Below are 16,796 nucleotides of genomic sequence, written 5' to 3' on the forward strand. Positions count from 1 at the left end.
TACTCATTATTGTACAAAGCTTGTGCAGTGAATTGGGGGCCCAACAACAACGAATATTTTCTTTGCAATTGCACCCATGGCATTCTCAAATATTGTTACTAGTAACAGGCCCTTTTGCATTCAGACAGTAGCATATTCGAATGGTTCTATTGAGATCAAGTCAAGTATATGTGCATTTGAGATAGTGCTTGACACGCGATGCAGCAAAGGGTTCAATCGCGAGGGGTCTCTGTTGTGCTGCTACAACTTTGCTATTTGGTTTAACACTCCCAAAACTCTTTATTATAGTTTAAGGGATCAAAAATTCTTCGATATATTATGAGAGTAGGCTAAAGTGGCTACGTGAGAGATGTGATATTGGTAATGGACGGATATCAAAAGAACTTCTTACGATACTAAGCAATATTCACTAATTACTCAATTGTTTCATCTCGCATTCTCAAAAAATAAATCCAGGTCTTTTCTTTTCCTTCCATCCTTTACCATTGTCAGAAGCAATTCGTTAGAAGCTCTCTTCATACCATCATAATGTCAAGCGTGGTCTTTCGCCGAGTCTCTCATTGATTGGTTTCGCAAGCACTTCGAGAGCTACTACTGTTCATGAAATCTAGTTACCTTGATTTGCAACTACCAATACCACCGCAGCCATAGATCCTCACAGTATTCTGCGCGGTAACAAAAATTCAATAAAGCACCTCATTCTCGGCGGGATTGTTAAAAAGACACAACTATTACAAACCGTCACCAAACTTCATATTGATTTCCACCTTGCCGCCACATTCACATTAAGCACAGCGCTTGCTCTTAACTACACGATGAACTCTACAACTCATTCAACATTCATTGAAGACTCAGACCTCAATGGTGTAAGTTATTCCTGAACCATAGCACACTTTCATATTCTAATCAGAATCGCATCATAGTCTGCAGTGATGCTACTTATTTGCGTGGTGATTGGTACCGCTTGCTTCTTCTCTATATGGGAACGACGCAATGTGCTATATTTCAACTTCTTGTCCTTGTAATAATATGAGATTTGGATTTGGTGGGGGAGATGGGAGGAGGATGGAATGAAGTTGACTTGCAGGATGTGATGCATAAAATGGCGTTTGGGTGAGCCGCAGCTTGCTTAGTCTATGTGCTTATGATGCGGAGTTATTGGTTTGGGGCGAGTCCTGGGTCGTTTCTCGGAATCTGCCAAGTATCATGGCTGAGGTGTCCATGATATCAAAACTGTGCTGATCAGCAATAAACAATGCCATAGCTGTTTGATATGGTCTCTCTTCTCCTTTTGGGATGCACAAGGGATAAGTCTTTCTGTCTATCTCTGAGACAACAACCTACTTAGCCAGAAGGCAAAGCTAATAAACTCTTCTACCATACAACTCTCACTAGTAGAAAGGAATTGGTGAGGAATTCTGATCATTATGGTCGCTTATGGAAGTGAGTATGTTTGATGTCAATTTGGTGACTCAGAAACACGACAAAGCAATACTTTGTGTAACTTACTCTTCATAGTGCCTACTTCTTTTCTCTCAATTATGTCTATTCTTACCTAGCCATACAAATCTATGGTACATTGCAATAGTGGGCAATGTTAGGGATCTCTTAAAGGTTGTTCCACTGATGTTCTCAATATGGGTATTGTCAGTGAGTACCACGGTATTCAAGATCATGTTCAAGGAAGAAATTCTGTCTATAAAAGATGTTTCTTCCATTTCAATACCATACTTCCTTCTATAACTCCTTGTTATCAGCGTCAGGTTATCAGGAGACTTCTTCTAATCTTTCAATATCTTCCATTATATATGTTTCTTAAATCAAACACAGGAAAAAGATTGTATCAAGTGTGATCTTTCTATGCTATGAATTGAAAATTGACACTTGTCAATGGGTTCATTCAAAACTTGTAATACTAGACAATTCCAAAATAAGAGGTGATTACTCCAAAGGCCCTTCTTTCATATTCTTTACAGTCTTCACTTTTCTTATCCAGAAGATACCATTCTCTCCGAAGGTGAAGCTGTCACGTCGCGTCAACAACAATTGATCCGGTTTCGGAAGATCCCCTTCCATAACAATCTCGACTCAGCTTCTTTCAAGAAAACAACTTTGAGAAACAACAACTTTTCCCCATCCATTGATCAATAAGATAGATCGATAGCAATCAACATGGACGAATTCAAAGTACCAATGGGAAAACAAAAGACAACAATTCCAAACAAGGTGGAACAACAGTCTATTCAAACTCATGGTGATTATTATAATCCTCATGCTGTTGCTGAATGGGAGGAATTTGTAAGTGAATTTGAGAATCCAATCCGAGATTCAACTATTTCCTTTCCTTGCTCGAGGAACCCCTACTAATTTTTGTTGTTCCATAATAGTTAAAGTCGGCTCACTATGGCGCAGTCCTTCCTGCAGGATATCTCGAAGTCGATAAACTCCAAGATGACCCAACATTCTGCATCCAAACTTCCGTTCATCCCTTGGAGTTGGAAGCTCGATGCGCAACTCTAATTGCACAATTTAATTCGTTCAAAGGCATTTCCCCGCAAAATCGACTTCGTGTCTCCGATCTTGCTTACTACAATCTCGCACATGACACTGCCGAGACCGAAGTTTGGCGTGGAATCCTCAACTTCCGTCAACCCAATACGACATACCTCAGTGCTATTTCTCCATTGCAAAACTGCGGGGATAGCTCCATGCAAGACCAGCTTGCTGACGCAAACTGGCACCCGGTCTTTGGCCCCAATTTCTTCCGCCCTGCTCCTCGCGACCCAAGCCTCACGAGTTGGGGATCGGAAGGTGATCTTGCTGCTTTTCGCTGCGAGGGCACTTCTGCTAGACTCACGCGCGCACCTACTTTTGGTAGTAGTACTGCTTCGGATCGCGAATGGGTTCACAATGTTGTTAACGGCTACATGAATGTCTCAGATGAGTGGCTTGTATATGATGGGGCCTCGTCAACTTCTGTCGCTCGCTCTAAGAGTGTGATCAGCAACTGCTCTGCCTTAATTAATCATGATCATGAGTGCACTGCTCCATCTAACCTCTTGCCTGCTTCGCCTGTCATTAACCTTGGTCCTGCGTCAGCTGCGACAGGTATTGAGTATACTGGACCGAACCCATCAGCAGCTCTCGAACAACGTCTAGATGATCATGTGGATGCACCTGTCGCCAGAGACGAGAGTGATTTGGAGAGAGCCAGTCTTCGCAGAGCTGAGCGTCACTACCTAATCGTAAGTTCTTATCATTTGCCCGCTTCACTGCCACGTCTTACATTCATTACTAATTCTATGCTCGTCGTAGATTTTCGTACTTGTTGTTTTCATCTTCGTCGGTGGATCGATTGCTGCTATTATTGGAGCATTTGTGTTCGCTGCTAGAAGACATATTCTTTAAATCTTGTTTCCAGATGTAATATAAATGACAACAATGGGACGGTATTGTGTAATGGTTTAGATTCTGGTCGGGAATTCTGAGGTATTTAGCTGATAATTAACGGGTGACTACTTTTTCTTGTTTCATTGGGGTGTAATTACGGAATGGGCCAAGCTGGTTAATCGGGACGATTCTTATAGTGAATGTCTCTCGGCTATTATATGGAAAATTAATAATTCAATGCTTTCCTGTCAAATGCTTGATTAATGGATGGCAGTTTGGTGAACATGTTGTCTACAATTTATCCATGTTATTGGTATAATTTCTACGATGAGAGGCAATGATACAACGGAAGAATCGGAAACATCTGTCTGATTGCATTCTATCAGATATTTCCAGTATTTCGTCTAGTTCATGGAACGGAGATACTCGTCTCATATTTCCTACATGACATAATTTAATTGTTTGTCTTTCATTCAAATTCATCAAAATTCATCACATTTGTTCCTAATTTCACCTGAAGAATAAAAAAACTCACCGCATACTCTCTTAGACCAAAGTTTCAAAGTACCAAGTATAGATTTAGGAATCTCAAATATTCTTCTCAAATATTTCAGACTGGATATCTCAAAATTCTAAGATCATTCTAATCATTATGAGTGAACTACTGAACAGTCCCAGCTTATTATTGCTAGATGTTCAAATCAAGTATAGTTATCAGAGAGGAGCTTGCTAAGTAGCAACAAATAATTATCAAAGTTTTTTTTTTTTTTTTTTTTTTTTTTTTTGAAAATATAAATTGGACTATTAATAGTATCTCTATGAGCATTATATCAAAACTCCTGCCCAGTTGCATACCCGCTACTTATAAAAACAAACCCCAAAAATTATTAAAAACTCATGCGAATCCCAATATTTATCCAACTTTTTCATTACCATCAAACATCAATCATTCTTCATTCTCCATCAGTCATCCGACTCACATTTCCACCCTAACCACATCTCAAACTTTTCGATCCTACTTCTCCTGCCCCTCAAGCCTGACCAATACCTCCCCCACCATTACCCTTCTTCTTCCCCCTCTTACTTCTCCTCTTCTTCGGTACTCCTGTATTTACATTCCCACCTGTACTCCCATCCAAATCAAATTCCCCTTCCAAAGGCGTTTGCACTGCGCTACTTCCTTCACTCTCAAACTGAAGTTCCCTCTCTTCAAGAGGAGTTTGCACCGGACTACTTTCCTCACTCATGAGATCAAATCTACCATGATCAAGCGGCATCACAGCTTCGAGTTGGCTTTCTTGCAAGTATTGAGGCTGTTTCCCGACCGATCTGTTATCAGCAGGTCGAGGAAGAGAAGTGCCGAAACGGTCTTGATATGTCGGGATACTGAAACGCTCTTGTTGCGGAGGCGTTGAAGATGAGGATTCACCACTTTCGAATCGACTCAACAGATTTTTCACATTACTACTCCTCTTTCCATTACCTGGTTCTGGAATTTCCTCAAAAGGCTCTCTACCTGAATGCGTACTCTGTAGACTGAATCTAGATCCTTGCGAAGTCCCTAAAGAACGCACTGGCTCCTCATATGTAGTCTTTGAATAACCATACTCATTTCCGACCTCAGGTATCCTGCTGGACCTTCCAATAGAACCTGGAATTTTCGTCGGTGAAAGACCAAAATTGAACCCTTGTGAAGATCCCAAAGATTTTCCTAATCCAGGCTCATCATGTGCATATCTAGAATAACTGCTCTGTTTTCTCAATTCAGGACTATGGCTCCTACGCATACTATCCGATGATCTCTGGCTCGTGATTGGTAGTCGTGATTGTGCGGGAGATCGCATTGGCTCATTGTATAAAGGATATGTAGGCTCAGGACTTTCGCGAATTGTTCCAACTCGTTCTGCTCCTCTTATCGGTAAGCCAAGATTTAGACCCTGGGAAACCGATCGGGACTCGTCATATGTAGGGAATGTTTCTGTAGACATCTTCGTAGTTAAAGCTGTTGGAGGAGTGGGTGGGATGGTATCCTCATGGGTTGTTTGGTCCGTTGGCGTTCTCGGTTGATTCGGTTGAGGCTCAGACTCGTTATAGTGGATTTCTTGAGTCGGATGGGACTCTGAGAGGTATTCTTGAGAATAGCTTGAGCTAGAGTATGTAGGCATTGGTCTCAAATACTGGTTGTCATCTTGGTCGTTGAAGAAAGTTCGTGAATCGTGAGGGGGCTCTTCATAGCTTGAATATCTTGGTTGTGGTATAGATCTACTAAAGCTGGTTCCTTGGTAGGGGTAAGAGCCCCTTGATTCATAGCGAGAACTCGTTTGTTCCGACTGAATTGGCTCGATATCATCTTCCGAGTCGGAGTAAGTTTGTGTATTTAGAGTAGGCTCTTCATAGTCGTAGCCATAACCTGTGTACCTTTGCTCCGCTGAAGTTTCTGGCTGACTGAGCTGGGTCTCGTGAGTTGGGGTAGTTTCGGGAACAAAGTGTCTAGCTTCTAACTCTTGTTCCGGTTCTACTTGCTCGGCAGCCACATGTTGACCTGTGGCTGTCGGGTCAGAAAACTCTTCTCTCTCTTGTCTGTAGTGCCCTGTTGCGATCATTGGCTCATTTTCTTGGGAATAGATTGATTCGGTATCCTTGAGTTTTAAGTTATCTGTGACTCCGGAAGGAACAATATTCTCTGTTGTGTGCTTGGTGTCAAACGAAACTGGAACTTCTCTAGAGTTTGGCTCGTCCGTCAACTCTAGCTCATCTTCATCTGGAACATGGAAGCTGTTATTGACACCTTCATTATTGACTGGAAAGACATCATCAGACATTTGATGGCTTTCGGGTTCCATGTCATTTTGGGCTGGAAGTTGTTTAATAGCAGGATTTTTCTCTTCCTCTAGGATAGATTGCCCTTCTTGAACTGATGGGCCTGGGAGAGGAATCTCGGAAGCGATTTCTTCTTGACTCGGCTCGCTGTCATGATAATTTTCTTCGGTATCTGCAGCTTCTCCGTGATTAGACGTAGTTGATTGAGCTTCCGCTGCATGCTCTAATTCTTGCAATCTTCCATCGGAAATATCATGTACTTCATCCGGCTCGCTATTGTCGATCGTTTCGAATTCAAGACTTCCAGGAACCACAGTATTAGCTTCTAATTCTTTGTGGTCTTCGAAATCTTCTCGGTCAGTTTCAGGCTCTACGGGGTAGAAATCTCCGTCATCTATGGATTCGAGCTCTTTTAGGTGCTCCTCAGGACTTGGCTCTGTTTCTACAACCTCGAGATGCTCTACTGAAGGACTGCCATTCTCTATTTCCTCGTTTCCACTTTCTGGATCCTCTGTGCTTTCCTTAATGGAATCCAACTTCGGAATCGAACTTTCTTCGACAGGGTAATCTTCGAATGTCATTTCATCTTTTGGATTTTCCTGTTCGGATTCTACGAAAGATTGTTCAGGATTGATTTCTCCCTCCAGATTTTGTCCCTCTGGTGCTATCTCCCTAGGATCTGATTCAAATTCAGTTTGGATAGACAAAGATTTGTCTTCCTCGCTGTCCAAAGGAAGTACAACATGGTCACCTAAGTGTGCGCCCTCAAGGTTTTCCGTCTCGGGCTCCATGTGAGATTCAGAGGGTAGCAATTCCATGTCCGGAATTTTTACTTCTTCTCTAGATAAAGCTTTATCTTGCATAGGTGCACTTTCATTGCTCACAACTTCCATCTCAGGTTGCTCGGCTATGGACGGTATTCCAAGATCTATTTTCTCATCTTCGGAAGAGAACACGGAAGGCTTTTCATCTATATTTCCATCCTCTGTAATCTGATTTTGGCTCTCGTTAAGATCCTCGTAGTTGACCGGAATAGTATCCTCGACGTGATGCAATTTATCTGCAGGTAAAATATTGGTAGACTCGATGGCGTTGGTTTCTGGTAATATGGGCATGATATGCTCTTCAGAATCGGTAGAGGACACAACATGGCTTTCCAGAGGTTCTTCTGTGCTAGTGTCGTTTGAGCGCTCCTCATCAGTAACAGCAAACTTCTGCTCTTCTTCCGGTTCAGTCACTTCTTCCTGCGCATGCTCATTCTCAGTTCGGTCTTCGGGGATTTCGTGGCTTTCGACCAGTGGCTGTGTATCCGAGACATCAATAGGTTCTTCGACATGATATTCGACCTCCGGCTCCATAGGTTCATCCTCGGAAATTGTTTCCGTCTCTACCGGAACATTTCTCCTTTCCTCCTCCTCAGCTTCAGCTAATATTTTAGCCATCTCCGCGTTCAAAGCAGCAATTTCCTCACGGGCTTTGATATCTTCAGGATCTTCATAGATGGCTACCTCTGATGTTGGTTGGCTTTGAGGATTTGAATCTTGACCGCTTGTATCCGCAACCTGTTCATCAATTTCCATTGGTTGGTCTGCATCTCTGATATCTCTGGAATATTCATGAATTACACTCTCAGAAGTTGATCCGTTTTCAGGAACCGATTCTTCTTGATAATTATCAAGAATCTCTTTCTCATTTGATAGAGGTTCGTCTCCATGGTCGGTTACGATTTGTCCTTCTTCGCTTGATCCAAACCCATCAGAAATATGTTTGTCCACGACATCTGGCTCGGGGGTATTTTCTGTTGATGCATTGTCCTCAATACTTTTATCTTCGTTGGAGAGTTCAAGTTGGCTCTCAATGACTGATTTTTCGACAGGTACCTCGACAGCTTGTTGCTCTGCTGTTTCAAGAGTTTCATGATCTTCGGTGACCCCTCTAGTCTCATTGCTCAATTCTGGAACAACAGGAATTTGATTCTCAACCACCGGCTCCTCAACAGTATCTTGCGGCGATGTTTCAGTGATCTGAGCTTCATTATTCACTTGTGGCTCTGTAATTTCCAAACCTGCGGCTTCTGGCTCACTAAGAGCGGGTTCCATAGACTTCTCTTCATTCTCAGCAGGGATTTGCATTTGATCATCTGACTCAAACGCCGGTATCTCGGATTCAGCATTTAAAACTGGAGTCTTTTCTCGAGGAACCGTTTGTTCGGTTTCGAGTGGTGTGTTCTCACTCCTAGATACCTGGTTTTCTGGTTCGAAAGTCTCTTCTTCATTTTCGACAGATCGGGTCAAGTCTTCGAAGTTTTCAGGTTCCTTGACAACAAATTCGCTGTCCTCAGGCTCCTTAGGGGGTTGCTCGTTCTCAACTGAAGGTTCGACGTAAGTGTTCAACTCGGGAATATGTTCCTCAGTTTCGACAGGTGATTGTGAAATGTTTTTCCCTTGTAAGGTCTCAGAGTCTTCTCTGGGCTCGCTAGAGATCTCCTCAGTGACAAGTTGATTAACAGGAAGTTCCGCTAGTTTCTCTTCGCTTTCAATTGGATTTTGATCATGAGAGTTTGATTCAGGAACATATGTCTCGGTTTCGACAACCGGTTCAGAATCGCTTTCTTCCTGTAAGGTTTGTGAGGGTTTCTCCGCAGATTTTTCAGGTACCTCATCGCTGTGATGTTCCCCATCTTCCATTTCCAAATCCCTCGCCTCAACTTCAACAGGCTTTTCATCTTGGTCGTCTATCTCCGAAACGGGTACATCGGTTTCAAAAATAGGGCTGGGATTACTTTGATCATTAGAGAGCTCTACAGCTTCCTCTGTCTGGTCTGGTGTCTCTTCCTTGCTGGGATACAAAGCTTCTGTTTCCAAATCCTTTGTATCTACCTCGGCAGAACCTTCATTTTGATCGTTTGAATCCAAGTGCGGTGTCTCGATCTCCGCAACTGATTCTGAAGACTTATCCTCTTTCGATGGTTCAGCAACACTCTCCGCGTTCTCGATAGGAATATCCTCATTGTTAGGCTCTCGATCCTCATTTTTCAGATTTGTTTCTTGGGGATCGATCGGATGTTCAGCCAGTCGTTCATTCTCGGTTTCTTCATCAACTTTTTGCTCTTCATTGAACGGCTCAATGACTTCAGAATCTGTAGGAATTTCTAAGTCATCCGCGGAAACTTCACCGCTTGCTTCGGGTACTTGAGTATGACTATCGACATCGTGATCTGGAACAATGGGTATTTCTTCGGTTTCCACTGACGGATCTGCAAAACCAGATACGTTGGCTGGCTCAGTCTCCGGAACAGGTTCGTTTATTTCCAAAGGTGGAGTCGCCTCCAAGTCCGTCGGTTTGTCTATCAAAACCTCTGGGCTAGCATTTTCGATGTTTGTTTCCTCCAAACTTGGCTCATTAGATTCCTTGATTTCGGGCAGCTTTTCTTCTTCGTCTGCAGGAAGTGTATGTTGTAAGTCGGTAGTCAAATTCACATCTGACTCCTGTGAAATTGGTTCATCGACAGGTCTTTTAAATATCAGCTTAGGTCATTATTTCAGCATATCAAAAATGCCTTACTTATCTTCTCCGGCCTGTAGAGCTTCCTCGCTTGGGTTCACATACTCGACTACATTTTCTGGAGCTATGTCTTCTGTTGATCTACTTGTGATATTAGTATCGACGCAATTGCGTCTGTATCAAATCTATCAATCCAAGACTATCGACTTACTTCTCTTCCTCCACAGCATCCGGCACTATTTCTTCAGTGGATCTTAATTGTGTGTTAGAATTTATGAGTAGCCTCGACTCTATCCTGAAACAATCAACTTACTTCAAATCATCATCGCCTAGATCTTCAATTTCCTGTACTTTAGCTCTCTCGCCCTCATCAACTGCTTCCTCCTCAGACCTATGATTATCGTTTGTTAGCTCAAATGCTCTGATATTACAGTATACATTTAGAAATAACTTTTCTAGGCCTCTTCCAACCATCAACAATTGAAATCATACGAAAAGAAACTTACCCTTCCATCGCAACAGCCTCTTCCTCACCAGGTATCTCCTCAACGGCAAGCTCTCTTTCGGGATCCAATTCGTCCTTAGACAGTTCTGTGACATCGTCCTCTCCAGGTCTATATCGGCAAGTCTTTAGGTCAATTCCCCTCAATTCTGTTTTGTGAAATTTCAAGAATCATGTTGACTTACATTGGTTCTCCTTCTATTTCTTGTATTTGAGGCGCTTCCTCTTCGGTACTTTGAGGCTTTTAGCACTATACAATGTGAAGGATATCTTGATTTAACTTACGTATCTTGGACCAAATCCGATTGTTCAACCGAATTTGGCGTGGTAACTTCAATTTCTTGTTCCTTCTCAAGAGCTTCGGGCTCCCGATTTTCAATACTTGCTGGAACTTCAATTCCTTGGTTTGGTTCAGACTAAAAAAAGTTATCAGACATATACACAATCATGGCTATATAGGTAGAATTTACGGAATCTTCGGGGGTTGCTATGGGCTCAGCTTCCCCTTGAGGGATTGTTTCTTCGCCAGGGAGATCTTTTTCAGTATATTGGGATTCGATAGCTGGTGTTTCTTCCGTGGTTTCCAAGGTCTAGAGATATCGTTAGTTAACGTCAACGCCACGCAATATATGAGTCTTACAGCTGGTTCCGGCTTTTCCTCTGTTGGAATCAGCTCTTCAACGACAGCCTCCTGCGTTGGAGCCTCCGTTTCGATTGGTGTCGGCTCCTCGGCTGGAAATTCCTTGTCAATCTGAATTGTGGCCAATTAGCTGCTTGCTTTACGGTAAATTCTTCATTCCACAACATTAACGCGAAGATTAAATTTGTGGTATCTTACAGCTTCTGGCCCCGGTTCCTGGTCTACTGGTGCAGGGTCCGAATCTTCGTTGACGTCGACCTAGATAAAATGTCAGTTGATATTTCATAAAACATACAGATATCTATCTGGAATTACCGTCTCCTCAGGATCTGGCAAGATAACTTTCGGTTCTAGCTCTGGCTCTACTAGCGTTTCCTCACTGGCGGTCTTCTCTTCTTCCATCTAAAGTTTGTATTAGTGAAATATTCTACTTCGACGAACTCAACAGGGTGTAGGATTGATGATGTACTCACAGACACTTCGGGCTCTAACTGTGCTTCTGGTTCAGGCAGAACTTGTTCTTCGACCTTTCAAATCATCAATATACTATAAAATCTGGCTTTCCAAAAATTTGAGGCTTACTGGAAGTTCCGGAGTTTGTTCTGTAGACTCTGGAGCTGGATCTTCCACCGCCTAATTTTCGTGTTAGTATTTCACAATACCCTCACTCATCATTAGCAGCATAACTTACAGGTGCTTCGGGCTCCAATGCTGGTGATTCTTCCTCAATAACCTTGTCTTCTTCGACCTGCAGGATCTTATCAGTATTTACCCTTTCGTGAAACATCAAAAGTTTGGGTGACCTACTGGAGCTTCCGGCACTTTCACATCCCGCTCTACTACATCACTTACCTCGCCATCGTTATCTTCCCCATCATCCACAGCTTTCATGATCCCCGCTCCGGCAATTCCACCCAAAGCAAGTCCGGCGATCGTTCCCTTCAACCCATCATGGCTGTCTTTAACCAAGTCGCCATGCTCCCTGATTAAATCCCCAAATTTTGACAGACTTTCCTCGTGTTTATTGGAATTTTCGTCTACAAGGTTCCTTAAACCATCGATATCACTTCTCACCTCATTATGTTGTGATCCAGTGTCTTCTTTCAGACCTTCCAATAGACCTGTGTGTGTGCTTATGACCTCATTGATGCCACGAATAGGAGCAATTGTTTCTTTGATTTCGCTCAAAATTGTCGTGTGTGAAGTATGTGACACGTTTGATGCTGCTGTTGCGTCCTTGATTTCATTCAAAGTTGTTGTGTGAGATTCATGAGCACCTTTCATCTCTCCCAGAGTAGAATTTTGAGATTCAAGCGTTGTAATGATAGTTGTGAGCTGGGTGTCTAGTGCACTTGTATCAAGGAATGGTGGTGATGTCGACTCAGACGTATCATCTGGCGGTGACTGTGTTGGATGAATGGATTTCAGATCTGTCAAAGCGGCGGCGTGAGAAGTGTGAGAGTCATTCGATGCATTGATTGCTTCTTTGAGCTCACTAAGAGTAGTCGTGTGAGAGAGAATTGCGTCATTCGAGCTGACTGCTGCATCTCGTATCGTTGCTAAGGTACTGGTGTGAGTATTGTGAGATTCATTAGAGGCGTTTATTGCTTGCTTCAATTCAATCAAAGCAGCAATTTGGGCGGCATGTGCAGTACTCAAGGAGGCTGCTGCATCTCTGATGACTCCTAGTGTAGAAGTATGGGCGTCATGGGATTCGTTTGAAGCATTAGCTGCATCTCTGATTTCTCCAAGAGCTGCCACATGGGCTGCGTGAGAATCATTTGAGGCACTAGTGGCATCCTTGATCTCACCTAGAGTCGTGATATGCAAGCCATGTGCTTCCATTCCAGCATTAGTAGTATCCTTGATCTCACCTAAAACCACATTTTGGCCTTCGAGAGTTGCAATAATGGCACTAATCTGAGTCTCCAATCCACTCAAATCTACAGCAGCAATCGGTGCTTGGACTACTTCAGCAGTATCAATGGACTTGTTCCTATTCTGTTCGGAGGAAATAGAGTTATTCACTACTGTTTGGAGTTCAAGTAGTGATCTATCCAGCTTTTCTTGTGAATCATTGCATGTATGCAACGCAGTAAGTATCTCATCACTGACATCTGATTCCTTGAGGGTATTGAAAGCTGAAGAATTGCCTTCCTGCAGCTCATGCAATGCTGTCAAAATCTCGTCACTAACATCTGAATTCTTGATTTCTGTGAGTAGATCGGTGTGGCTATTAAGGGTATCCAAGATCCTAGGTAAAGCATCGTTGGCAATTTCGAATGAATTTGTGGTGTTAGTAGGAATTTTGGATTTAAGTTCTTCCAGAGTTTCTGTGTGTGCATTCAATGTATTTTTGATAGCTATGATGTGTGGTTCCAGCAAATTGTCTACCACCATTGCATCCATATCATTTTTGGCAAGGGCCTCGGACTTTATGTCTTGCAGCACAACCATATGAGCATCGAGTGCACTCTTAATCGCCGTAACATGTGGTTCGAATGATTCGAGGCCAATATTATCTCTTGATATTGTAGGCGGAGTGGAATCATTGTTCTTTGATTTGATTTCATCCAAAGCTTCTGTGTGTGAATCTAGCATGCGTGCCAGAGAACTAAAGTGATCATCAAATGCTGCTGTGTTCAACTCCGTTTGTCCTGTAGTCGCCGTGCAATCCTTTGCCTTAATTTCTTCCAGTGCTGCAGTGTGTGCTTCCAACATGTTAATGATAGAACCAAAATGTTTGTCGAGGATTTCAATGGTATTTTCTGCAGGCAGCGAAGCATTGGAAGGACTATCTTTGGACTTGATCTCGTCCAATGCGGCTGTGTGTGCTGCTAGTATACCTGTGATTGAACCGAAATGTGTATCGAAGGCATCCATGTTGATTGTCGCAGGTACACCACTAGATTGGACATCCTTTGATACAATCTCATCTAAAACTGCACGGTGAGAATCCAGAGTCGAAGTAATTGGACTTAAATCAACGTTGTTTGCACTGTCCTTGGCCTTGATATCCTCCAAGGTTGTAGTATGAGCTTCCAACAATGCAGTTATTGGGCTGAAATCAGCAGCTGTCATATCTTTCGATTTGATTTCATCCAAGCTGGCAGTATGAGCGTCTAGCAATGCAGTTATTGGACTTAAATCAATACTGTTTGTAGTTTCCTTGGCCTTGATTTCATCTAAGGTTGCAGTATGAGCTTCCAACAAGGCACTTATTGGACTGAAATCTGGATTACATCCCGGATCTTTCGACTTGATTTCTTCCAAAGCCACAGTATGTGCTTCAAGCATCGATACGATTGGACCAAAATCAGCAGGTTTTAAATCTCTCGATTTGATATCCTCCAATGTTGCGCTGTGAGCTTCTAACAAGGCAGTTATTGGACTAAAATCCGTACTACCTCCTGCATCTATCGATTTAATCTCATCCAATGCCGCTGTGTGTCTTTCCAAGAGAGTATTAATGGAACCAAAATGGCCATCAAAGGCAGTAGCATCAATCACTCCGGCTCCGGGAGTATCCTTTGTCTTGATTTCTTCTAGAACAGCAGCGTGCAAGTCCAACTTTTCAATAATAGTTCCCATATCCTTCTCCAAGCCTCCCAAATCAACACTTGCACTTGCAGTTTCAGTTTCAGAAGGTGGAGTTGGTAGGGCCTTGATATTTTCCAATGCAGCTGCGTGTGAAACATGTGACTCGTTTGATTTTTGAACTTCCGTAAGAATTGCTGTGCTTGTTTCTATTAAGCTGCCCATCTTAGTTTCGAAACTTCCTAGATCGATTGCGGTGGTTTGTTCTAGTGGTGGAGTGGAACTTTTGAGACTTTCTAGAGCAGATGCATGCGAAAGATGCAAGTCGTTCGACTTTTGAACTTCCGCTAATATGACTGCATTTGTATCCGATTCCTTCAAACTCTCGAGCGCAGCTGTATGTTTCTCATGTGCCTCGTTGGATTTCTGTACTTCTATCAAGATTGTTTGGAGTGTTTCCGCGTCTGCTGATGTGGGAGCCGGTTGAGTTGATAAATCCGCAAGTGTTGTACTTCTCTCTTTGAGCTCGCCCAAAATTGTGGCATGCGCTTCATGTGACTCGTTTGATTTGTGTATACCAGCCAAAACTTCAGTGCTATTATCAGCTTCCTTAATCTCCCCTAATATCTCTTTCTGCGCGTCGAGTGTTGACTGTAGAGCATTGATTTGTTCCTTCAATAGTCCCAAGTTATCATTATGTGACGAAGTTCCTGTCTCCAAGCTATCCTTCAAGGCTTCTAATTTGGAAGATATGGCTTGAAGAAGCTCAACATCACCCCCACTGCCATTGGAAGCCACCGCCCTCGTCTCTTGAATCGTCGTTTCTCCAGTCAGATGATCATTGATAGCCTTTACATTTATTCCTAGATCCGGACCAATTCGAGTAATGACTACCCTAACATTCTCCTGCAGTTGATCTATTTGCGTTTGTATTACCGAAGTCTTGGTATCATTCTTGTCTGAGCTTTCCTTCAAACTATCCAAGCGTTCGTTCGATGTCAATAGATTATTTATTTCCGCTATTCCTTCGACCACCTTCCCTAGTTTATGGTTATTCAAGTCCAAAGAGTCCGATATTTCATTTAATTTTCCGGCTGTGTATGTGAGGCCTCGGTTGAAGAGGGGTCTTGATTCCTGATTGGAAACGGAAACAGGTGTACCAGTTCCAGAGACCGAATTCTCTGATATTGGCAGTGACCCTTCTTCTGCTATCGGGTGTGAAGTCAGGGCGCCGTGAAAACTAAGTCGTGCTTGGCCTGGAGTCATTGCTCCCTCGTCATCTGCCATTGACTCCAACTTCAATAAAACATGATCCACGCTGTTGTTGGTTCTCTTCAAGAGTAGCTCATGTTGTAGAACTGCATTGACAACTGGCTCAATTGTATCTAAAGCCGTTTTGATCTCGGGCTTGAGCAATTTGGCTATATGTGAAGCAAGTCCAGCCTGGAAGACCTCTCCAGAGATAGCTTCATCGATTATCCGTCGGAGGAGTTCCGGATCTGTTGGACTGCTACCGGAGAAGCTCGCATGTTTAGGACTGGTAGAATCATGAGATTTCCTTCCTTCAAATGATGCCCGTATCCGATGCGATAGGGGAGGTCGCGAATTGGTCGGCATCCTTCTCGTGCCCTCTCCTCTTGAATTTTCTTTCCTGAGACTACCAGAAGTACCAACAGAAGGTTGAAGATTAACTGGCATTGAAAAAATTAAACAAATGGTAAAACGAACGAAATAAACTTAAAGATGAACACTTGGGACGATTGACGTTCAAGAAATAATATTAGAGAGTTGCCTTACAATTAATCTTACCTTTTGCCCATGTCCCCAGTCCGCATATATGACAATTTGAACACTTGAGATATATAAAACATGGTTGTATAGCACGAATGGTTGTCAATTCATGCGTAGTTAAACGTTGGACTCAATGTTCAGTGGTTGAAAGGGGGTGAGAGAAGTGAGAGCAAATGATGTGTTGTTTTGGAGTGGAGTCAAATGAATGAATGATGTTTCTTGAGGCGCTTTCGCTATGCCCAAGTTGCCTTTGCAGTGCTTTGGTACTTCACCGGGAACTGGGGTGCAGCTCAATGCCGGGCTTCCCCCCTCGAGCGATCATCCCTTCATCTGATGCCGTACACGTATTACCATTGAGGTTGTGATTAGACGCTGGCCAAAGGTGTTGTTATGAAAAGTTCGGATCAAGCAAACTTTAATTGATCAGTGAGAACTGTCAGTCAATACAAGAGCTGTGAGTGGTGTCTAATAGTAGTAGTTCCAAAAATGACCTCGAAATGCTCAGGTAGACAATTAGGTCTGTGTGTGTGTCTGATGCTGATGGAGAAGAGGGAGGGGTTACATTTGGAGGGGAAATTCCCAACCATTGGCAGCAAAGGCCCAAAAGACCTA

At 43.0% G+C, this 16,796-nt stretch overlaps 2 protein-coding genes across 2 annotated transcripts; one reads left to right on the forward strand and one right to left on the reverse strand.

The window, feature by feature from the left end:
- Positions 1–1,829: 1,829 nt before the first annotated feature.
- On the forward strand, positions 1,830–3,641 carry BCIN_06g07220 (hypothetical protein). Its single transcript, XM_001546704.2, has 3 exons — positions 1,830–2,298; positions 2,388–3,245; positions 3,316–3,641. Exons 1-3 carry the CDS (start codon positions 2,173–2,175, stop codon positions 3,406–3,408), a joined length of 1,077 nt encoding a protein of 358 aa, XP_001546754.1. The 5' UTR covers positions 1,830–2,172; the 3' UTR covers positions 3,409–3,641.
- A 533-nt stretch (positions 3,642–4,174) lies between these two features.
- Positions 4,175–16,203, reverse strand: BCIN_06g07230 (hypothetical protein). The gene is made up of 15 exons (XM_024693729.1): positions 11,664–16,203; positions 11,548–11,604; positions 11,439–11,489; positions 11,330–11,383; positions 11,172–11,258; positions 11,055–11,114; positions 10,857–10,967; positions 10,687–10,806; positions 10,502–10,632; positions 10,402–10,449; positions 10,221–10,328; positions 10,028–10,105; positions 9,926–9,967; positions 9,775–9,855; positions 4,175–9,723 (listed from the first exon to the last, which is right to left on the reverse strand). The coding sequence occupies exons 1-15, from the start codon at positions 16,089–16,091 to the stop codon at positions 4,422–4,424; spliced, it is 10,758 nt and encodes a 3,585-aa protein (XP_024549515.1). The 5' UTR covers positions 16,092–16,203; the 3' UTR covers positions 4,175–4,421.
- Between the last annotated feature and the right edge of the window lie 593 nt (positions 16,204–16,796).

This window comes from Botrytis cinerea, chromosome 6 (assembly GCF_000143535.2).
Source record: "Botrytis cinerea B05.10 chromosome 6, complete sequence".
In the NCBI taxonomy this organism is placed as follows: domain Eukaryota; kingdom Fungi; phylum Ascomycota; class Leotiomycetes; order Helotiales; family Sclerotiniaceae; genus Botrytis; species Botrytis cinerea.